The sequence below is a fragment of the Peromyscus maniculatus genome, chromosome 2, assembly GCF_049852395.1.
Source record: "Peromyscus maniculatus bairdii isolate BWxNUB_F1_BW_parent chromosome 2, HU_Pman_BW_mat_3.1, whole genome shotgun sequence".
Taxonomy (NCBI): domain Eukaryota; kingdom Metazoa; phylum Chordata; class Mammalia; order Rodentia; family Cricetidae; genus Peromyscus; species Peromyscus maniculatus.
The window spans coordinates 83,149,098-83,173,856 of NC_134853.1; the positions used below are offsets into that span (position 1 = coordinate 83,149,098).

The 24,759-nt window shown below is 40.4% G+C and overlaps 1 protein-coding gene across 1 annotated transcript in view; it reads right to left on the bottom strand.

Moving 5' to 3' along the window:
• The window catches only part of Shoc1 (shortage in chiasmata 1), an 86,434-nt gene that overhangs the window by 2,576 nt on the left and 59,099 nt on the right, over positions 1–24,759 (bottom strand). Inside the window, exons 20-28 of the mRNA XM_042271211.2 lie at positions 24,227–24,296; positions 22,439–22,617; positions 22,115–22,232; positions 21,478–21,589; positions 17,316–17,437; positions 11,745–11,838; positions 5,432–5,563; positions 5,075–5,224; positions 3,567–4,485 (exon numbers count right to left, since the gene is read on the bottom strand). Coding sequence (XP_042127145.1) covers positions 3,567–4,485; positions 5,075–5,224; positions 5,432–5,563; positions 11,745–11,838; positions 17,316–17,437; positions 21,478–21,589; positions 22,115–22,232; positions 22,439–22,617; positions 24,227–24,296 — 1,896 coding nt within the window. The remainder of the gene's footprint in view (positions 1–3,566; positions 4,486–5,074; positions 5,225–5,431; positions 5,564–11,744; positions 11,839–17,315; positions 17,438–21,477; positions 21,590–22,114; positions 22,233–22,438; positions 22,618–24,226; positions 24,297–24,759) is intronic.

The window sequence follows — 24,759 nt, forward strand, 5'->3', positions numbered from 1 at the left end:
CCAGCACTCAGAGGCTGGAAGGTTCCTGGAGCAAGCTGGCTCGACTAGTTGTATTTTCAGTGAGATCTAGGTTCAGTTAAGAGGACACCTCACTGGACAGGTAGAGATGGTCAAGGGAGACTCCAGACATCATGCGCACACATGTGCATATACATCAGTATATGTGCATCCGCATGTGAACATTCATACATACATGCACACTTGCCACAAATATACACATGCAAAGTAAAATTAGTTATTCAAAACTAAATGAATTAAAATTTACATAGATAACCAAGTATTCCATCAATAGGCCTACAAGCACCAATGTCGGAATTTAGAGACACTTTCTGTAGTTTTCTCATGGAGAGAATGGGAGAATTATATAGGGAAGTGCTCCGTGTCAAGTGTCCATAGACTTCACACGTATAATTTGTTCTAGAGTAGAAGGATGGGGTTTGATCTGGTTCATTTATAAAGTTGCTGTAACAAAGTATGCATGCACACACACACTCGCACACGCACAAACACCATCAGCTAAATGCATGACTCTTGATAGGTAAATCAGAACTAAACAGCAGGAACCATATTAACAGTGTCCCTATGCATATACACAACAGGACTTTATTCAGCTTTAAAGAAAAATGAAATCCTAACATTTGTAGAACAATGGATAGAAGTGAAAAGGATGTTAAGTGAACAGTCAAGTACTGAAAAACACTATGCCTAGTATTCTCTTATGTGGTGCTTGGATGGTCATTTGTACATTTATGTACAGGGTTAATGTAGGGAAAAGGGGCTGGTTAAAGAAACCCACCCTGACCCTGGAGCCCAGAACTAGGGAAAGATGGCTTAGATAAGGCCAGTGAAAGAAACATAGTTTGGCTCAAATCAGTTGGCCAACTGACTTGTGAAACCAACCAATCACAGAGCAGGAAAGTAGAATCCTGGCTCTGGGGCCCAGGACCAGGGAAAGAAACACAGCCTGTGTTTGGGATGTGAGCCAGAGAAATGAACCAAGCAAACATGCCCTGACTCTAAAACCAGTACCAAAATAACACTCCTGGGCCCTAGAATCAGAGTCAGTGAAAGAAATGTGCCCTGGTCTTAGAATTAGTGTCAAAAAGCTAAGTAAGGTCAGTGAAAGAAACACAGTTTGGCTCAAATCAGAGCCATCTCTGCCCCTGGCCAACTGACTTGTAAAACCAACCAATCACAGAGCAGGACAGTAGAACCAGAGGGTGGGGCAAGCAACCCGCCCTGCCTGGTCAGTTAGAAAAGAGCTGTTCTCTCCACCTTGGTAGAGGCAGCTACTCTCCTGGACTCCTCCTTCCCAAATAAATCTCTTTCTTGAAAGAGTTTTGGGTGTGAAGATCTTCATTCATTGACATAGAGAAGACCCTTGCTGAGACATCCCTCAGTGGACAGAGCAAGGAGGAGCTGAAAATGCTGAAAAAGTAACACTTTCCTCCTGAGCCGGAGGAATTGCTACATTTCTATAATTTTTAGGCCGGAGAAGCAGAGCTCTGCTAGGAAGCCCCCTTAAATGGGGGCTGAGCAAAGCTCAATTGTAGTGGCTGTCTAGGAGAGGAGCAGGACTGCTATATCCTTCAGGGAGACCATCCCCCATCACACCAGGTATAGCCTGACTTTCCCGAACAGTCAGGATACCCTTCCCTGCTGAAGCAGTTCCAGGTGTGACTCTCCTGAGCAGTCAGAAAATTTCCCTTCTAGGGTGGGCTGTGTCTTTGCAGCTCCAGCCGTCAGAGCTGTACTAAACAGCTCCATATGTCCAGAACACCTCCAGGACAGAGCTGTGCTAAACAGCTCAAGGTGTCTGGGATACCTCGCCCTCCAGGGTTGGGCTGCCTCTTGGCAGCTCCAGCCATCAGAGCTGTCCTAAGCAGCTCAAGGTGTTGCTTGACTCCCTGAGTTGCAAAACTCACATTTTGGTGCCAAAACTGGGACCAAACCCACAGAGTTACAACAAATTTACTTACAGTTAGTACAGGTCATCAAACTAGGGAAGGGACTGTAAGGGTAAAGAGACCTTCATAGGGGTGGAGACAAAAGAAAGTGATATAATAATGTGACATGAGAGCAGGAAGGCTACTGGGTAGGGACCTCAGGGAGCCATTAGGAGGCAGACACAGGGAAGGGGAGTGGGAAGGGTGACCATCAGTGAGGTTTAGGAGGCCCTCTCTTAATAAAATAGAGAGTGTGAGGTTGTTTTTCCTGGGCCCTGCTCTGATCTTTTGAAGGAGCCTATGAATAAAAGTTTTGAAGCTTAAAATTCTCTTCCTTCTCATTCCCAGTTACCTGTCATGGCAAAGCCACATTCATGTGCCTTATGAGATCCTAACATTTTATTTTAGATGTTTAGGGTAATGCCATAAGAAATTATACAGAAAATAAAGGCATTATGACCAAAAAAAAAAAAAAAAAAACAAGTGTCCTTTTTAAAAGGAGAATGATAAAATGTTCAGACAAGTAAAAAATATCCGTCAAAGTGAAGCTGATAGGAGCTCCTCTCTAATAAAGTTAAACAACTCAGAAAAGGTTTACCTGGGATCTAGCATCGTGTGTGTGTGTGTGTGTGTGTGTGTGTGTGTGTGTGTGTGTGTGTGTTTGCGTGTGATGGCTAGAGGGCCAACTCAGGTGTTGTTCCTCCTCAGGTATGATCTATCCTGATTTTTTGAGACAGAATCTCTTCCTGGCCTAGAGCTTGCCAAATATGCTAGGCTGGCTGGCAGTGAGCCCACAGATCCACCTGTCTCTGCCTCCCAAGTGCTGGGGTTCCAAGCCATGGCCACAATGCCAGGCTTTTGTATGCGGGTTCTGGGTACAGAACTTACTTAGGTCCTCAGGCTTGCACAGTCAGCACCTTAGGGACTGAGCTGTCACCATCCCCTAATATCTCAACCAATCTTAGCCAAATAGATTTATGTAGCTGACAGTCTGATTCCTCTGTTTAATCCTGATCATCTGCTTTACTTAGGTTTGCTATTTTTATTTTAAATTTCTTCCTCCCCCCCCCCCCCCTATTTTGTTTGTCTGTTTTGCAACAGGGTCTCTCTATGTAGCCCTAGTTGTCCTGGAACTCACTAGAACATCAGGCTGACCTCAAACTCAGAGATCCTCCTGAGTGCTATTTTAAACTTAAGTTGAAGGTATGGTTCATTTGATACTATAAGAATTTGAAATATTTTGTTAGGCCACTAAGTTTGATTTTTCTCTTAAACTCAAAGATAATTGAGAACTTTAAGTGTAGCAATTAAAACAAAACATTCATTGAAATTTGACTATATCGTTATCATTTTTAAATATTTTATTATTAGTTATGTATTTGTGTATGAGCCTGCATGTGGGTATGTGCATGTGAGTGTAGGTGTCCAAGGAGGCCAGTGGTGTCATATCCCCAGGAACTTGAGTTACAGGTAGTATGAGCTACCCAAAGTGGGTGCCGAGAACCGAATGTGTGTCCTCTGCAGCAGCTATAAGCACTCTTAACCATGGTGCCATCTATCCAGCCCATAGCTTTAGCTTGTAAAATTATAACTAGAAGTTGTATTAACTACTAGTGTTACCTGTTGGTGTTTCATAATCTCCCCAGTTAGATGAAGACACAGGGAGCCTTCTCTGTCCTAAGTGGTTCCCAGCCCTTTGGTAGAAATTAAGGCCATTGAATCCTCTTTGGTTTACATTAGAATCAGAAGCACAGAATGAATTCCAGCTGGGGACAGATGGCAGTTCTCTCCAAAAGGTCTTGTCAGTGCCAGTGTTTGAATTTCTGTATGTGAAGTGTTCCAATTTAGCCGACAGACACTCTGGCTGATTACTGGGTAAGTCATTGTTTTGTGGGTACCATTTGTCGTAGGAGGTCTGTTCTGCTCCACAGCTTGAATTGAATGAATAAGTCTGTTTCCTGTCACCATTGTTTTTAAAGTCCCAACAAAGGTGGGATTGAGAGCCCTCTGGTAAAAACACAGGGGTGGACACTTGCATGTTTCTGCTTCCTTTTGCTTTAGGATAATTAACAAAATTATGAGTAACTCTCCTCTGAGTATCAGCTGGTGACATTTCAGGTTCACAATTTATTTGTGTTAGGCCCAAAGAAAAGACACCTGATTCTGAATCATCCTGACTTGGAAAGGAATGCCAAGTCACTTTCTCTGATTCGTTATTAATTAGAAAAGGGTTATTGTGCACTGTGTTAGGACCACAAATGGAGTCTTTCCAGTAGCTGGTCTGACTGTGAGATGCTGCAGATGGCAACATGCTCAGTGTTTCTCTTAGCTCCTTAAGAGAAGAGCTTGTGCCGTCCTGCACTGTCTCTTTCGGGTCTTCATAGGAATAATATTCCTCATGTTCCTGAATGACAGGAGCTGAACTCTGAGAAATAAAGGGACCAGTTTCATTCATATCCTCCTGAAGTGATGACATTCGAGGTGACATTGTCATGGAGGAAGAATTAATCTTGAACAAGGAAGTGATGCTACAAAAATGCTGAAAAATTAAAAATGATAGTTTAATACAGTTTAGAAAAGAAAATGATGCCTAGCTAAATTCATAGATACTACATTGAGCCACATACTAACATAAAAAAATAATTAAACACCATTAAAAGATAACATTGTAATTTGCATCTATCTTCTAGCAGCTTGCAATGGAATTTTAATAGAGTGTTTTTAGAGATGTTTTAGGTTCACAACAAATGCAGTGGATTTTTATTTTAGTTATACAAATTATACACGAATACTATTCCTTGATAAGAATTTAAAAATAATCAATAAAGCTAAAACTCTCTTCCCTGCTATGATAAAGACATCAGGATTTTTGGAAGGGGTAATGCAAACACATGTTAACTGACTATTTATGAATACAATGATATTTCAAAATGCCTTAAGATGGACTAAACTGTACTGAGTTATCTATGATAGCTTTGAAATGTATGTTAATGGCAATTCCATATGAAAGTTAGTTCAAGTAAATGCTTTCTTTCCTATGTGATGTCCAGAACAAAGCTGGACACCGTCACTTAGCAAACACGTAACTGGACTGGGAATGCACCAAGGGGGCCTGCGCTCTGACCCACCTTCAGAACCTTGCTGGGAACCTGGGGCAGGAGTTCCTGAAGCTCAGCGGGTGTTGCTCTCAGCAGCCAGTGCAGGGAAGGTGCTCTGTGTAACATGAGCTGAGCCACCAGTGGATTAATGCACGGGAAGTCAAGGAGGCTCATTTCTTCCTGCAAAACAGGGGGTGTCTCCTCAGGCAGTGGTCTTTTGAGAGGGACCTATTTCAGTCTATAGATTAAAATTTGTCCCTGAATTTCTAACAATTGGGAAGCATGGAAAAACCCATGCTATCAGGAAGGGAATTCAGGTATTCATGTTTTTGTTTTTTTTTCTTTTTTGCCTGACAGGTGTCAATTTACGCATTTAGAAAAAGTAACCTTAGACGGTGAAACTTCAACCCAGGATTTATCCAACCATTCATGAGGATCTCTCTTCGACGTCATTAAATTGTGGTCTGCAATTTGTCGAATTGTTAAAGCCGTCTCTTCTACTCCTGGGGCAATTATAAGCTAAAAAAAAATGCATATGTTAGATTGTAGGAGAATATTAAGGAGTGAGATGTAGCATTCAGAAATAGTTTGAGATTAAAGGAAAAAAATCTAAGTAGTGAATTTTTAATCATCATCTTGTAATAATTTATTAGTGTATGTATTTGAAACCCATGATCTTTCATTTGTGAGGATAACCCAATCAGTTTTCTTTCTTTCTCTTTCTTCTTCCTCCCTCCCTCCCTGCCTCTCTCCCCCTTCCTTCCTTCCTTCCTTCCTTCCTTCCTTCCTTCCTTCCTTCCTTCCTTCCTTCCTTCCTTCCTTCCTTCCTTCCTTCTTTCTTTCTTTCTTTCTTTCTTTCTTTCTTTCTTTCTTTCTTTCTCTTCCCTTCACTCCCCCCCCCCCCCAGGACTCTTTATATAGCCCTGGCTATCCCGAAACTTACTATATAGGCCATATTGGCTTCAAACCTACAGAGATCTCCCTGCCTCTGTCTCCTGAATGTTAGGATTAAAGGCATGTGCCACCACACCTGGCCCCTTCTTTCTTTCAATACTGTACCCTATTTTCTAATTTTTGGAATCCATTTTTCTTCACTTTAATTTGGTATTGACTTATAAAGTTTTTAAAAATTTATTTGTGTTATATTTCACTTATAGAAGAGCAATTTGAAAATCACTGGTACTATTTAATATTTTGCTTTTTCTAGTAGTTATCAACTGAAAACAAGAATAAAAATACAGTGCAATAGTTTTCAAAAACAAACTTAAACATGAAAGATATTTGTACATTAATTTGATATTGTGTTAAAAAGTAACACATAAGGCCGGGCGTTGGTGGCGCACGCCTTTAATCCCAGCACTCGGGAGGCAGAGGCAGGCGGATCTCTGTGAGTTCGAGGCCAGCCTGGGCTACCAAGTGAGCTTCAGGAAAGGCGCAAAGCTACGCAGAGAAACCCTGTCTCAAAAAACCAAAAAAAAAAAAAAAAAAAAAAAGTAACACATAAGCCCTGCTTACAGAAGCATACCTGGTACTGTCAATCTGAACAAGGGTTCATGGCTAGGGAAATCAAAGGCTCCAGGGGTGAACCTACTGTTATTATTTTGCTAAATGGATGTACAATCAAACTGCCGTCTATAATCATGTCTCTCTACCCATAGATTAGTGCAGCTCTCAGACCTCATTAGAGAAATTTCTTTGTGCAGTGGATGGTAATTAATACAGAAACTCATGACTGGTTAAAGAGTGCAGAGAATAAATGTCTGTGGAGTGCTCAGCCACAAATGGGACATCTAATCACACCCTTCCCAAAGGCTCAGCCACAAATGGGACACCTATGTCACCCCCTTCCCAAAGGCTCAGCCACAAATGGGACACCTATGTCACCCCCTTCCCAAAGGCTCAGTCACAAATGGGACATCTATGTCACACCCTTCCCAAAGGCTCAGTCACAAATGGGACATCTATGTCACACCCTTCCCAAAGGCTCAGGCTTATAGAGGGGCAAAAAGACCATAAGGCCAGAGGACGGGAGACAGCCACACAGTGTCTCCTGGACAGGCCAGGGCTGCTACTGTTGCCTGAGCAAGAGCAAGCCAGTCCACATTCCAGCACAGGCAGAGAGGGGCTCGCAAGCCCCACCCCTAGCTGGGTTGCCACAGATAAGCAGTGCTTCTCAGGGAGCCAGAGCTGATTTTCTTTAGAATGTAGTCCCCATTAGTCAGCCATGCTCCGGTGGATGGCCACACATGGACATGTGTGCAGCACACATTAGGCTTGGTGGGTATTAAAAAAGACATGACGTTTGGAGGGTGAGGAGGTAGAACTAAGGCGTTAGGAGGAAGAATGGGAGATAGATATGATCAAAATATAGTCTATGTGTATATGAAATTCTCAAAAATTAATGTCTATAAATTTTAAAATGTCTTGATTTTGGGTAATTGTTCATTTAATCTTAGCTTATTTGATTCTAAGACACTCTTGTCAAAATTGTGTGTGTGTGTAATTTCTGAGCTGGAGGGATGGCTCAGTGGTTTAGAACACTTGTTCTTGCACAGGACAGGTATAGTTCCCAGCACTCACATGGCAGCTTATAACAACTGTAACTGTAGTTCCTGCATCTGTAATCCTAGGAATAGCCTGGCAACAGAGCCAGAGTGTTGTGGAATATTTGTACACTGTTTGAAAATGTGTTGCTGTGATTGGTGTAATAAAAAGCTGAACACCCAATAGCTAGAAAGAAGGTAGGCAGGATTTCTGGGGACAGAGAGGACTCTGGGATGAAGGGCAGAGACACCAGGATCACTGAGAGGAAACAGGAGGTATAAGAATGAAGAGAGGTAATGTCATGTGATAGAATGTAGATTAATATAAATGAGTTAACTTCAGTTATAAGAGCTAGTTAGGAACAAGAATAAGATACAGGCCAAGCTTTTATAATTAATAAGAAGTCTCCATGTCATTATTTGGGAGCTGGCTGACAGGACAGAAAAAGACTCGTCACAGCCAGAGCCCCCACAGGGGAATAAAACATCTTGTGTATAATGGGGATTCAAGAGACAGCACAATGGCTGGAGATAAACTTAGGTGAAGAGCCCACACCTGGGGTACAGAGCAGGTTTGAGTCTTGTATACAATAAAAGGGTACAAGTTTCACAAAATAAATATGGGCTAGTTTCTCTCAGAATATTAAGTACAAAGCTATCAACACATACTTTTTTGGAGTGCATATATTATAAAAGAGAATTTTTCAAATTTTATACAAGTATATGCACAGTGTATAGAGATATTCTGTTTAATCACATCTTTATTTCATTGTTAGTTTTAGATGCTTTGAGGATGATATGAGACCTTCATTTAAATAGAACCTTCTTTTGAAAGCAAACTTTTATGATGATGGTAATGAGAACTGCAGTAATTGATCAGAATGAGAATTCTGAGGTTCATGCCTAGACTAAGAGGATTCAAGAAGTCTTGTTTCTGAATTTATATATGTGTATATTTATGTATCACCTACAAAGAGAGTTCATAAGAAATTCATAGGAATCTTTTAAAATTAGAAGGTTAAGATAGCTAAGTGATATATGCTTGCTTGCCTACCACACACAAGGCTTTGAATTGGATCACCAGTACCACACACACACAAAAAATTAACAAATGAAAAAGATAATATTTAGATAACACTGCCAATACCTTCTTTTAATTTAAGGGAATATCCTTAGACTTCCAGGTACTACTTTTATGGCTAAGATGGCTGGAAACAAAAAAGTGCTAATAATATACTGATGTTCTCTAAGAGACAAAAGCCATGATAACAAAATAAAGAAGCAATACACTCTAATACATACATAATACATAGGGGTTTAGGAACCCCTGGTTATTTCTGGTTGTGAGTCAGGGTCTCATGTCATCCAAGCTATCCTTGAACTCCATATGTAGCCAAAGGCAACCTTGAACTTCTGGTCCTCCTGCCTCAACCTCCCAAGTGCAGTAGCATTACAGGCGTGTATTGCCGCATCCAGTTTTATGTGGTACTGGAGACTGAACCACATGTGAATGCCATGCAAGCAAGTTCCCCACCAAGTCACATCCCTGTCTTCCTCAAACCTACTTTAATAGTGACATCAAGTCAGAACAATGGCATACCTGTGCGTATTCATGACATACCAACAGAGTAAGAACACGTTAAAAACTGGACTTGAAAAGCTTCTGGAGTTTATCTGGGTGGAAGCAGACTTTTGTTTGGAATGCAATGCCTGCAGAGTACAATAGTCCCATTTTATCCTCAGATGCCTTCTGAGGGCATACCTTCTCTGGACCACGACCCTGAATCTGAACACAGTGCCACTTTACTGATATCATATTTTACATATAGTTGTTTACCACATGCTGGGAAAAGACTAACCAAGCAGTGAATCCTCATTTGAATAAAGAAGACACATTTACATTTGTCATTCATTTATTTAAAGGTAACTTTCCTAAGAATTTTACTTTTGTGTGTAGTATGTATCATGAGGTTAAAATTTTCAAAAAGATCACTTCTTGATATTCTTAACAGGTTGTGATTTGACTAAACTCTGTTTAGCAGGTGTTTGTTAAATATATTTGCTCTGTATGAAGCACTGTGCTAGATGCCACAGATTTACCAAGGACTTATTACCTGCAGTGGAAAGTATATGAATAAATACCTGTGCCAGGCACGGTGCACACCTTAATCCCAGCACTCGAGATGCAGATGGATTGCTGTGAGTTCAAGGCCAGCCAGGGCTATGCTACACAGTGACACTCTGTCTCAAAAACAAAAACAAAACAAAACCACCACAGGGTGTAACAGTGGTGGGTCATATTTACCCTGAGAGGGTATGTATGCCTGGGCAGGGTTCCTTAAGGAAGCAGTGTTTGAAAGCTGGCTCCAAGAGATGGACAGCAGCATTCCTGGGGAGAGAAAGGCTGGATGACATCCCTTCATTAGTCGAGGTTGGTTGTGTGGGGATTTATGGAGGAAATGATTACCTTGGGACTAAATCCTGACTCCACCTGAATTTGACTCTATTCTGAAGGAAGCAGGAAGACATGGAAGGTGTCTGAGCAAGAAAACATAACAGTGAATATTTATCAATAACCTTCTACTTGGCATTGTGCTGGGTGTCCAGAATAGAGAAGTGAACACACAAGCTCCCTCCCCACCAGAAGCACACTGTGAGGGAGTGGATTTTCACAGCTGCATCTCAGCAACAAAATTAGTGTCAGCATATGATGGAGTAGGGAATAGGTAGGAAAAGGGTGATTAGTTAGGAAGGCATTTAAAAAACCTGCATAAGAAGTGATGGATGCCTGAACTCAGAAGCAGAGGAGGGAGTGGAAGGAGATTTATTCCAGAGATGCTGCTGCTGTACAAAGAGGACCACACCACTGAACAGTGATGTCACCAATCAAGCTTGGCGAGGATGGAAAGTTTCGTATGGACACTCAGTCTGGGGTATTTGCAACACATTCCTGTGGAGATTTCCTACTGGTTGCTAGAACATAGGTGCAGACCTTACATTGTAGATGTAACCAACCATCTTATTAAATAAGAAACACAGAACCAATGAAAAGAAGAAAGCCAAGAGATCAGAGTTAAGAGCCTTACCCATCTGCTACAGCTAGCCTCTTCAGCCAAGAGACCTCTCTGAAAGAGACCTACTTCCTGTCTGTTTGTCTTTATATAGACTTTCTGTTCTGCCTTCTCATTGGTTGTAAACCCAACCACATGACTGCCTCGTCACTGCCTGTCTGTACAGACCTCCAGGCCTTCTATGGTTGGTATTGAGATTAAAGGCATGTGTCTCCAATGCTGGCTGTATCCTTGAACACACAGAGATCTACCTAGCTCTGCCTATCAAGTGCTGGGATTAAAGGCGTGCACCACCACTGCCCAGCTTTTGCTATGGCTCTAATAGCTCTGACCCCCGGGCAACTTTATTAACATACAAATCACATTTTAGTACAAATAAAATATCACTATGTTACATGTCAGAAGGATTTTAGGAACTGTATTCAGAAGCTACAGCAGGGTTGTGGGATGTCTGAGTTCTTCAATGAAAGAACATGGAAGATAACAGAAAAACATGAACCCTGAACTCAGACAAACGCCTTAGTTTTAGAGTGGGACACTGAAAAGGGGCCAAGCGAGGAGATTGGAGATCACCAGTACACATCCCCACCAAAATGTCTGGAGATTTCCACTCTGCAGCAGATGAAGACTCAGTGTATCTTTCATAAAGAACATGTTTTCATCAAGGGACATTTATTTTTCTTCCTTTCCTGACTATAGCTTGATTTTAAATTAAAAGCATTTCATTGTTGTTTTGGTTTTTTAGACAGTCTCACCATATAGCTTCCTATGGCTTTGAACTCATGATCTTTTCATCTTAGCCTCCTGAGTGCCAAGACAACAGGTGTGTGCACCACACAAGGCTTAAAGTTCTTGTCACATATTTATTTGTGTGAATTTGTGTGTGTGTGTGTGTGTGTGTGTGTGTGTAACACACATAAATGCTTTTAAAACAGTGTGGAGGTAAATATATTTAATAATTTGACCCTGCTCTTTTTTGGCTCTTAAGGAATTGTGTCTGTTCAAGGCTTCTTCTCACTGGGCACTTGAGCTCAAGTCTAATTTTAGTTTATGAACAATACTTATAAACTTCTAGGGAAATAATACCTTTACATCCAGTTCTTCAGATTTAAGGCCAGAGGAAACCAAAGCTGCGTAAATCTGTGCGAGGTGATGGAGTGTCTTCTCTGTGAGATGGTACCTAGGAATGATATCATTGTGTTCACTCATTAGTTTGGTGCATGCATGTCCCACCTCCCCTTGCACTTACTTTACCCTCTCTGGAAAGGACATTGCCACCTTCTGTCTGTAAGCACACTATTAAATCTAGGGATGCTGAGGGTGTGTGTGGAGGGAGATGATTGACAGGTGAGGAGAGAATCTGAGCCACTCCATTCTCATCTCCAGGGATGACTGTATGGACCAGATGATTGACGGGTGAGGAGAGAATCTGAGCCACTCCATTCTTATCTCCAGGGACGACTGCATGAACTAAAGTTAGACACAGAGAATACTCTAGCTCTGGATCAAAGGAATGGGCTCAGATGAAACTCTGACCACAGCCAGGATAGCTACCATCTTTCATGAGCTGCTACATAGAAGAAGCACTCTTCTCCTTTCTACAGTTATTGACCAGGTCAGACGTGAATGCTGACCTGTGAGTGGCTATTTCTTTTTTTTTCTTAAATTGTAAGCATCACTTTAATTTCTTCACATGAGAAACTATGTTAGAAATTAAACTCATTTAAAAAGATCTATTTACAGTGAGAATATGAACATTAATAATTAAAGATAAAACAATATAGTACAGGTAAGTCTCACATTGAAAATTACAAAATATTAGTGAGGAAAAGTAAAGAAATAGAATATGGGGAATATAGTATCTTTATAGGTAAACAGGTCTACTCTTTCTAAAATTCCAATTTCCACAAAATTGATCTCTTGAGTCAATGATATCCAACCTGAAACCCAAGTACAATTTTAACAAAACTGACAAGTTTATTCTAAACTTCATGTAGTAGCATAAAATAGTTATCAAAATTACCTTAAAATACAATAGAAACAATGAAAAATTTCGGAAAACAGTCTATTCACCATAAAACTTGTATTCAACATAGGAAACCGACATAAAAATAGACAGAAGTAACAGAATGCAAGTACAATTTATTTCCTACAAAGCAAATATGTAAAGGCATCTTAGTAGGAATAGGGAGTCCTTTCAGCAAATGATTCTGCGCTTACCCATATGGGAGCAAAAATGGATCTGAGTCTACACTATTCTGTTCACAATGTATTTAATATGTATTTGAAGATTTTTTAAGTATAAAGTTTTTTTTTCCTTTTATTCTTTCTGGTTTTTCGAGACAGGGTTTCTCTGTGTAGCTTTGGCGTGAGCGGCTATTTCTATGGTTACCTACTCACTTTACATGTTCTAAGCAGCAGTGAAGAGACTGAAGAGTCTACCACTAAGAACTCCAAGCAAGTGTTCCTCTCTCTAGGCATTTCTTGGCTCTTTTGTCCTGTGTGTTAGCTTCTTCCTCCGTAGTTGTCTACACTATTCCTGGGGAGGCGTGAATGTTCATCCCAGACAGGGAGTCACTGATAGACCAAAGGAAGGACAGCCTGAAGTCCACCCTGGGGAACCATGTGTTTTACTGTGACTCCCTACAGGTATATGGGTGAGGGGTTACTTACAGGAGCAGAAAAGACTCAAAGGCAGCTGCACTACCAAAGCCCCCTCCAGCATGAGTGACAGCTCACAGAAGCTGGAAACCTGAAGCTCTCTGCACCATGTACAGACAGCTCACATGGTTGGAGCACTTTCTCTCTAGGCTGCTCCCCTGGTCTCTGCTTTTCCCGCAGTTTGGCTGAGGTACCTCCTCCAGGTAGCTCAGGTGGTCTGCGCCTCTCCCAGCTGAGCTGCCTGGGAGGACTCTGCGGCCTGTCGGCTGTCTGTAGCTGTGCAGCACGTTACAGGTTTGGAGCTTTGGTGAACCGTCGCCCATGCTGGGGTGGGCTTTGGTCATATTCTTTCTCCGTGAGTTATTTCTGCTCCTGGTTAACCCTTCACCCGCACTCCTGTAAGGAACCCCAGTGAATTCATTGGTTCACCAAGCCGACTGTCATGGTATCCGTGCCTTGTCATTGGTTCCTATTCTGGGTGAGTAGACGTTTCTTTGCATCTCCCCATGAATGGTGTCACCCAACACCCAGACAGACTTTCTCCACAGAGTAAAAGGCTGGTGGGGTAACGTACTGTGCCCAAGCTGTTTGTACAAACAACACGAATTCTGCTGAACACTTGCTTACCTTCTGAGCCCCGGAAGCTGTGACTGTGCTAAGCCCTCAACCCTGGTCATTGTGTCTCTAATAAACTCCCTGGATGGATAAAGGGTTGTAATGTTGTCACAACTTGTTGCTGAGAACACCAAGCCCCTCTGTGTACTAGGAAAAGACTCCGGGACTTCCTCAGGGCTTTGTCCAGGGAGCTCCCTCTCTTGTTCTGTTTGCATTATAGGCTGTGAGCCCTGGACTGTAAGAAGTCACAGCCACGAGTACAACTACCCGATGGCTCTTCCTGGCAAACTTCAAACCAAGGGATATGCTCAAAGGTTGCTGCTGCTCCTCCTTGAAATTACATGCCTAAATAACTAAGGTAATTGAAACCATTTCTTCAGCATTTTCTATTGCTCCCTTTTGATCAGCTTATTGAGATACTGCTTAAAGGTTCCAATTACCAGCCAGGTGTGGTGGTGTACGCCTTTAGTCCCAGCACTCAGGAGGCAGCGACAGGCAGATCTCTGTTTGTGAGTTCAAGGCCAGCCTGGTCTACAAAGATTTCCAGGGCTACACAGAGAAACCCTGTCTCAATCGCCCCTCCAAAAGGTTACAATTATCTAATAAAATAGAATTATGAAACTCAGAATTTTGAAACTAATTTATATTTATGATATAAATAAATGATCACACTGTATATTCTGATAAAATAAAGATATTTCAGAATATTACGTGATAGGTGAAAAATAAGATGGGACATTTGCTATTCTCCCCTGTGTTTCAATTGAACCACAAAACTATAAACAGCAATCTGAAAACAACCTTAGAAAACCTCCAAATAAGTAATTTATCGAAAAAGACTGCCAAAATTTGGATAAAGCTTAAAATGATTTATAAGTAGGCACCAAGCTTGAAGTGTTTTATGGGCCTTATTAATCTTAAAAGTCGGGGCGTTAAAACAGGAACCACAGTTTTTATTTTGTAGCCAGGTGGGAAGGGCTAACTCTGTTAACTGACTTGCTGGGCTGTTTGTTACCAGAAAGGGATGGAGACAAGGAGTTTAGACTCTCAGACTCCAGTGTGTATCTGTCCTCACAAGACAGTAACTGTACTGGAAGAGTTCAGTGAACTCGTAAGCAAGAGCAGCGTCAAGAAAGTGAGCAGAGTCACGGGCAATGTCGAATTACCCACACCTTCTCTGACAACCAGGCTTTATAGAGCCTATAGAGCCTGCTGTGAGTCAGGGGACGTGGCACTATAGGAATAAAGACAGTCAAATGGTTAGCCGTCCGGTAGGAAAGGCTGACTCATTCAGTGAACAGCTACTGAGCATCCATCATACGAAAGCAGTGTGCTCTTATGCTACGGAACAATCATAGACTAGGAGATAGAGCCCAGCGGTTCACAGGATGGAAAGCTGTGCATGAGGGAGTTCTGAGGAGAGATGAAGTAGAAAACACAGGACCTGGGGACAGGTCCGGAAAAAAGTTGAGTGCAGTTCACTAGAGGAAACAGTTGAAGAAGTAGAAAAGAAATGGGTGACAGTGGAAAGCACCTGGCTAGACTGGAAGTCAGTAAAGAAGCAACCTGAAAATACAGGTGGGTCCTATCCCGACACCTCACACATATGGGTCATAGTCTGTATTGTATTCAGTAGGTAACTAGGAACTCTGTAGAGACTGTGTGTGTGTGTGTGTGTGTGTGTGTGTGTGTGTGTGTGTGTGTGTGATGTTGGTGTGTATACACATGCACACAGAGCCAGAAGTTAATGACCTTTCCTTCTCCTCCTCCTCTTCATCATTTGGAGACAGGGTGTTACTATGCAGCCCTGGCTGGTCTGGAACTTGCTAAGTAGCCAGCAGGCTGACCTCAGACTCACAGAGATCCTGCTTCTGGCTAGGATTAAAGGTATGCACTACTGAGCCCTGCTTAGAGCCAGAAGCAAACATCTCAAGTGTTATTTCCAAGTGCTGTCACATGGCTTTTTTAGGCAGTGTCTATAGTTGGCCTGGAACTAGCCAAGCAGGCTAGGCTGGCTGGTCAGTGAGCACCAGGGACCCATTTGTTTTTGCCTCCCAAGCACTGGGATTAAAATGCATGCCTGTTTTTGTTGTTATTGTTGTTGCTGTTTGCGTCAACATGGGTTCTGGGATTTGAACTCAGGTCCTTGGATTCCAACTCATTTCCTTGTACCAAGCACCTTACCGACTGAGTTATTTTCTCACCCTCTCAGTAAAGGCTTTTCTTAAGAATGGAATAACCAGAGCTTGGTTTTAGGGGCATCAACTGAGTATAATACACACCACTTAAAGGAACATGCAGAGACATGTGGAGAGAGAAAACAACAGGTGGTGTAACAATCCACATGAAACAGTGAGACTCTGAGCTAAGGGACTGGTAATATAAATGCAGGACAGATACCAAGAACTGCTAAAGGGCAGGTAAGAAGAAATACAGGTTTGCAGGGGACAGAGACTATACAGTCAGCTCCTATCTGACACATTAGCTTTGCGAGTTTGTGGAATATAAGAGTGGAAATATTTAGTAAAGATTTAGAGATTTATGCCAGAAATTCGCAAGAAAGACTGCAGCTGCAGAAAGAAACATAGTAATTATATACCACCAGATACTGACAAAAGCTGTGGTAGATAAGACAGATAATGGACAGAACAGGAGAAAGAGAACTCCAGATAAATATACTTGGAGACTGGCACAAAGAAGATAGAAAGGCAGGGGGAAAATACTTAGAAAGGCAGGCCATCAGAGGCACTGGAGTGTCACAGAACTGCAGAGTTTGGAACAACAGACTACTGCAACAGTCTTAAATGCTCCAGAGCAGCGAGAGATAAAAGCATTGTTGATGGTCCTGAGACCGTGACCTCCAGAGGCAAGGACTGGTACAGAGACATGGAGAAAAGCCAGCTGGCAGAGGATAAAGGAGAAATGTTTATTATGCTTATCAGTAAAGGAAAGGATAAATACAATGATGACTTAAACCATTGTCTGGCCATGGCATTTTCTAATGTTTTGGTTAAGCCCATCAATGACCTAAGTACAGGAAGAAGTTATGCATTCGATGTATTAACATGATTTTAGAAGTGGTTTTAAAATGATTTATCTTATAGCAAACAAGCCCAGGATTACAAAGAAATAAAACACTTAAAATAATAACTCTTAATTATTTTAAGATGGGGGTAGTAGGGGATGATCTGAACAGAATGTCCAGGACAACATGTATCATCTCCAGAGTTCTTTGTTTCCCAATATGTGGAGCCTCCAGCTCCACAACCCCCTCACTAAAGCACACTAGATGAGTAAGTGGAACTTGGCATGAACATTTATGTGCAAAGAGGACTGAAGAAGAATATGAACATAACTTTGAAGGAAGAAATGTTTACCTACTCTGAATTTAATGTTTCCTTGGGATATAGTATTATCCAACAACAGCTATATTGGAATGACAATGCCATTAATCTCATAATGATATTATCTGATGCCTTCTCATAATGTAATTCTTCTAGGTCCTATAAAAATAAAGAAAATGAAAAGGTACATTAGGTTGACTACTGTTTAAAATTTTCAATAGTCTGTGGTATATAAACGGTAACTTAAGAGGGTACAGTTTAAAGTAAAAATTAAAATCATATGGAAATAAGGAAAGCTGCAGTAGACATAAACAAGTAACTAATGACAGCATCAGGAAGCCTGGTGAGTCTTCCATAGCCCAAGATATGACTAAAATGACCCAATCGATGCTCCTGTGCTGGTAAAGTGCTTTGTAGACTGAGATCTGGCTCTCAAGGCAACAGAAAGCACATTTCAAAGCCTATGGAATAACCTGCTGATATTGCAACTGATAAAAGCACTTGTCATGCGAGCACCATGACCTGAGTTCAAGCCCTGGAGCCCTGCTTAAAAGGGTGGGCTTTAGTAGACTTCTTGGGTCCCTCAACAGTCTGGATCATCTTTTCCTCTAATTATTAAAATTTAATAAGATATTTGATAAAAATGTGTCATGTTATTGGTAATGGTCAGGAAAAAAGTTAAACAAAGGAGATTAGACTCAGGGATCTCATTCTAAAAAGAAAAGAGGGGATGTTGTAGAATATTATTTTAAGATGTGTTATTTTTGTTTATGCTGCATTTGTTTAACTCTGTGAAGCTGTGTTACTGTGCCTGTCTAAAACACCTGATGGTCTAATAAAAAGCAGAATGGCCAATAGCAAGGCTGGAGAAAGGACAGGCAGGGCTGGCAGGCACAGAGAATATATAGAAGAAACCTGGGAGGAGAGATCTAAGAGTCAGAGGAGGAGGCCATCAGGGGCCAGCCACCCAGCTACATAGCAAGCCATGGAGTAAGAAACAAAGGCAGGTATACAGGAATAAAAAAGGGAAAGCCCAGGGGCAAAAGATAGACAGGATAATTTAAGAAAAGCTGGTAAGAAACAAGCCAAGCTAAGGCCAGGCATTCATAATTAAGAATAAGCCTCTGTGTGTGATTTATTTGGGAGCTGGGTGGTGGGCCCCCCAAAAAAGAGCAAAAACAAACAACAACAGGGGATACAGAAATGATAGTATAAAAGAGTAGATTATTGAATCTACTTTAATCCAAAAAACAACTATTAATCTTAAATATTTTACATTGGCATGGATTTTGGTTTATTGATACAAATTTAAAGTTAATTTTGTTATATTGTATGTATATTTCTACTCTTGTTTAAGGTACTATGTTTATGCAGCTCATTTAAAAATGTAATGTATAATTAAGAAATATAGATTAAAAAGAAATCTATTAATAGTCAAACTTGTAGTCATGTTATGCATATTTTCAAGGTCATATACAGATATATTACACAGATAGATGCTCTTCAAACACTTCAAAGACCTACAGAATATGGCATTTAATATGTTTAAGAACCTAAGGCTTTTCATGACAGTGAGACATGTTTACTCCTAGCAGCACCAATCCACTTTCGAGGAGATGATGGATATCGAAGAAACTCCATATGGAGTTTGCTTTCTTTATGGCAAAGGCTAGCCATTTGGGCAAAGAACCTGCCCTTGCTTCAATTGCTGACAGTACACTGTCCAAACTGGACCAACACGACACAAAAAAGGTGACTGCCAAACTTTGCCAAGACAGGGTAGGACAATCCTTCAAAATTCCCTGCTTCACAGAAAAGTCTGTCCAATACGCTAGGCCTGTAGGCCAGAGTTGGATGCCCTGACCTTACAGAGGAACTTTGGATGACTGTCCAGACAGCCTGATGTCCCTGTCATTAGATAACATTTCATCCTTCTGGTGTCTTTGATGGAGTTAAAGACTAAAGAGTTAAATTTATCATTTTCCATAGTTAAGATAGAAAACAAATTAGGTATTAAACTTTAGACTCACCAAGATAAGACAGGTAACTGAGTGTTTCCTCTAAATTTGTCAAATACAAATGGATTGGATATTGTAACTGTAATTCTTACTTAATAATTGTTTTGTTATATATAGTTTTACTATGTTGAGGTTAAAACTTTCCTTTTAAAAATTAGACAAAAAGGGAGAGATGCTATAGAATAACCCTTCTGTACACTGTGAACATGTATTACTCTCCATGGTTAATAAAAAAGCTGACTGGCCAATAACTGGGCAGGAAGACATTAGGCGAGACAGCCTGACACAGAGAGAATTCTGGGAGGAAGAAGGGTGGAGTCAGAGGAGTCACCAGCCGATGCAGAGGGAGCAGGAGATGAATGTGCAATGTTAATAAATGTACTACCACGTGGCAGAACGTAAATAAGGAATATGGGTTAACTTAAAATGTAAGAGTTAGCTGTGACAAGCTTGAGCTATTGGCTGAGCATTTATAATTCATATTAAGCCTCTGATCAATTATTTGGGAAGCAGCTGCTGGGTATTTGGGAACAGGCAGTTGCGACAGGAAAACTCCACCTACAGTGTCATTCAAGACATGTCTTCCTTCTAACAGAAGTTCTGTAACTGTGGATTAGGACAGTTTTTCCAAGTCAACAAATAATTGAGAACTTTAAATATTAAAGGAACACTGTCTCTTTAAAAATCCAGGACTTGAACTTTTCCATTATATCATTCTTATATTGTAATTTTTGCTTATTAAATCAGACCTCACCACATTTACTAATAATTTGTACTCAAACCTGCTATCCAATCTCCATTTCTTTGCAACTGGTACATCAATCAAGCAAACATTTAAGAAGACTCTTCCAAGAATTTATACATCTTAAATTCCAAATTATGTATTTTAACAAATTTGTGAGTCTCACAGTCATAATTTTAATATGTCAGTAGCTGTGGTTTGAGTGGCAGTATTGCAGGTGAGGAGGTAGGTCTAAAGTCTATGTATTTTTAGAGATTCTCTCTCTCTTTAAAAAAACAACAATTTGAAGTAATCCCTATTTGCATTAGAGGAAATGCCGCATTTCTAACCATTAATTAATATTATACTTTCTTGGGATGGAAAGATGGCTCAACAGTTAAGACCACTTACTACTCTTATAGAGAGCCCAGATTCACTCAGTTCCCAGCACCCTAGATCAGGTAGCTTACAGTCGCCTGTAATTCCATTTCCAGGAGATCCAATGCCTTCTGGATCTTTGAGCACCTGTATGCACATGGTGCACATAAACTCACAGTCACACAATATACACATAAAATAAAAAGGAAGTAAAGAACGGACTACCTAACTGTATATAATTATTCTGTACTTTCTTCTATGAAAGAGTGTGGCTGGTTCTTGGTCTTCTTTATCTTGCTTTGTTTGTACAGCTGGTGATCACACTCAGGGCTTTATGCATGCTAGCCGGCATGCTATTATTCCTAGCCCTTAGTATTTTTTTTAAAACTTCCTACACTAATTTTTCTATGAATACTTTTTAAAATAGGCCAATATACAATGCTAAAGATTTTTTTTAAAGATTTATTTATGATGTATACAGTGTTCTGCCTGCACAACAGAAGAGGGCATCAGATCTCATAATAGATGGTTGTGAGACACCATGTGGGTGCTGGGAATTGAACTCAGGACCTCTGGGAGAGCAGCCAGTGCTCTTAACCCCTGAGCCATCCCTCCAACCCCAGATTCTTTATTTACTTTATCATTTTGCTTGTTTGTTTTGAGTTAGGGTCTTGTTCTATATAACTCAGGTTGGTTTCAAACTTGCAGTTCTGTCTTAGTCTCCTAAATGTCAGAACTGCAGATAAACATTACTAGGCTTGTCTTGTCTTGTCTTCATCTTCCTTAAATATGTTAACATTTGTATGGCATTCAGGAAGATTAGTAGTCATTTTCCATTAGGGTAATTTAGCACACTGTGTCCATATACAAAATTTAGAAAAGATCACAGATTATAGTTAAGCTCTATATAGAAAAGAAATTACATAGTTGTATTATTTTAATATGCTTGACTTTCTAATTTTAATATATTGTATTAATAAGTGATAATTTTACACCTTGAAAACATTTGTTCCCTACTCCCCATACTAATAGCCCCAGACTCCCTTCCCTCCTGATTTTCTGTTTTTATTACACAGTTTTACCTGCATAACTACAGCAGTATGCTCATCAACTGTGACTACTACGTAACGCTCTGTGCTTCCAAACAGTTTCAGTGACTCACAGCAGCATCTCTCCACTAGTGTGATATTATAGCTGCAAAAGACAATATTCTTCAGTGAAAATAATGTCATGGCTAAAAATGCTCTTCAGAGTATTGTGCTGTCCTTCTGAATATTAAATTATGTGAATTACTGTTTTTTTCATAAATGAACTTACTCTTTAAATTTTGGATGAAAGTTATTACTTATTGAGTATATAAAAGAAAGCAGACACTTCTTTAATCTTTAAATAAATTAATAAAAATTTAAAAAGAGATTAACACAATTCAATGTGAAAGCAATAGAAAACACACCAGAGGCCTTCCAAGCTGAGCAGAAAGTTAAAGAAAAATTAAATTGCATTTTGTCCATAAAATTAGTATATATTATGAAAATATTATTCAATAGTTATTTATAGTTTAGGTATTAGAAATATAAATTGATATACTCTGTGGAAAGAAGTTCTTTATATTCTAGTCTTGGGTCAGGAAGACAAGGTATAGTATGTACAGCGTTATTCATCAGAACACACACACACATACAGAAGTGCTGAGACCAGCAACTAAAAATCGTGGCTTACTCAGATTCCAGCAGCCGGAGTATTTCTGGGGTATTAAGCACTCCTTCAGATGCAAAAAATATGTATGGGATCTTAATCTCCAAGAGAAACCCACCAAATCTATCCAGCAAGGTGTTTCCTAAAGAAGAGAACTATAAATGTTTACATTTTCTTCTACCACACCGCTCTCTTTTTTATTAAGCAGTAGTAATGCAGGTGTATGTTAAAGAAACTATATAAATGCAACGTTTGTTTTATAAATAGAAATCTGAACAAAGAAAACTGTTTCTTCAAACAGACCAGTTCTGCTCTAATGGAGAACAGGATCCTGGCTTGTCTCCTTACTATTCAGAGCTGTCTCTGGAACGACGACTTTGAAGGCCAGGAAAGGTATACTCAGCTGCTGGCAGTGCCTGGCCCAGCAAGAGTGTCCCACGTGATTGTACTCCACCACCAGTGCGAAGCTGCTCCAGGGGAAATCTGCTCTGATACTGTGATGATGCACAACCACACAGGAACTGGTACTGAAGACAAAAGCAGGTCAAGACAATGGGATTACCCCTGTCTTCCTTTAACTGGGGCAGTGGAGATGGCTTCCTGTGCTCACCTGACCTTGTCTACTCAACTGGAAAAGCATCGGCACACTGTGCTCATCTCTCCCGACTGTGTTAATCTTATTCCATCTTTCTTCTGTTGTTTTGTTTATACTTTTTGAGACAGGGTTTCTCTGTGTAGCCCTGGTTGTCTGGAACTCACTATATAGACCAGGTTGGCCCCAAATTCACAGAGATCTGCCTGCCTCTGTTTCCCTGTGCTGGGACTAACGGCATTCACCTCCATGCTTGGCTTTCATTTTATCTTTCTCTCGGATAATCATACTTAAAAAAAATACCAGAACATACAAAATTTCATATGCTCATATCCCAAATGTAATTCTGATTTAATACCTGAGTATCATGAATAATAGACATCAACATGAAAGACTGCCTCACCTCACCAAATGTAAAAATCTTAATTTTGAGAATCTCCATAGTAGGGTATTTTCTGACCACTGTCAGATGGAGTTTTCTTCTCAATGGGATTCAAAAGTGTCTAATGGAAACAAGAACTGATGGATACAGTAGTGCAGTCTACATCATCTCCATGTAATACAGCACGACCATAATTAAACCCTCCACCACTCCTTTCCATCCAGATCAGGCCAGAAGTTTAAAGTGTTTATACCCAGCTCTTATGGGCTTCTGTTTTATTTACATTTCTTTTATTATTTGGATCCCAATAGTAGAAACAATTTCTATGTGAAATAAGACAAAATAAAGGCATTTAAAAACCCAACTCTAGGGCTGGAGAGATGGCTCAGATGTTAAGAGCACTGGCTGTTCTTCCAGAGTTCCTGAGTTCAATTCCCAGCAACCACACGGTGGCTCACAACCATCTATAATGAGATCTGCTGTCCTCTTCTGGCCTGCAGGCATACACGCAGGCAGAACACTGTATACATAAGAAATAAATAAATGAATCTATTCTCAGCAGGCCGTCCCCAGGAAGAAAGGAAGCAGACGTGGCACACCAAGAACCTGAAGGAAACATGGTTATGCTTTAAAAGAGACTTCTTTTTCCTTTCTTCCCTTTTTGTTTTTCCACGAGACAGGGTTTCTCTGTGGAGCCCTGGCTGTCCTGGATCTCACTCTGTAGCCCAGGCTGGCCTCAAACTCACAGATCTGCCTGCCTCTGCCTCCCGAGTGCTGGGGTTAAAGGTGTGCAATACCAACTGCCCGGCTCATTACTGGGTCTTAATACCACTGCCCTAGTAGTATCTCTATTCTAACAACAATGATGATGATAATTTTGGGATCTTAAAACAAGACTGAGCTAAATTCTTGGATGCTAATTTTATTAAATAGACATGGCTATGTTGAGAGTTAAAGTGTTCTAAGGCATTTTTCATGAGGAGAGTAAAGCTGTGGACTTCAGACTTTCTTAAAGAGAACTCTGGGAGGAACATCTTCCCAAGCAATAGGGGCCAAGGCCAAGGCCACTCCTGGCCAGTGAGCTACAGCCCAGCCTAAACTCCAGGGGAAGCTCTCCCTTTCCTGTGGAGCTGTGCCACATATTAAAAATATACAATCTTACCCTTTTAAAACACCAGTAGCTTCCAGAAAATCTTTCCTCTCATTTGAATGTAAAACAGTCAATGTTAAACCTGTTGGGAAAAAAAGGGAGTTTTCTTTCATCAAGATTTTTTTTTTAGTTTTGGTTATAATTTTTTTCCAGTGCCACAAATTTCACTCCCATAAAAGTGAACTAAAATTCTGTAAGCAAGGAAATTATTTGAAATACAATTTTCCGGATTACATTTCTAAGTCTAGTTTATTAGAAAGCTTATAACATAAACAATATTTCTGGTGTGTATACATGAAGATCATGTCAATTTTTTATGCCAACAAAAACAGTCAAACATTTAATTTTAAGACAGTCATATTAAACACTTGTCAGTTGTGCATTTAATATTACTTTGCCCTAAGTCATAGTAATTCTTATTCTTTCTCTAGCCAAAAATGTAAGTACATAACAATACCAGCAAGAGTCTATTTCAATGTGATATGAACATGTATGTGTATGCATTTGTTTACTGTCTATAAAGAAATAGAACTTAATGAGCACCA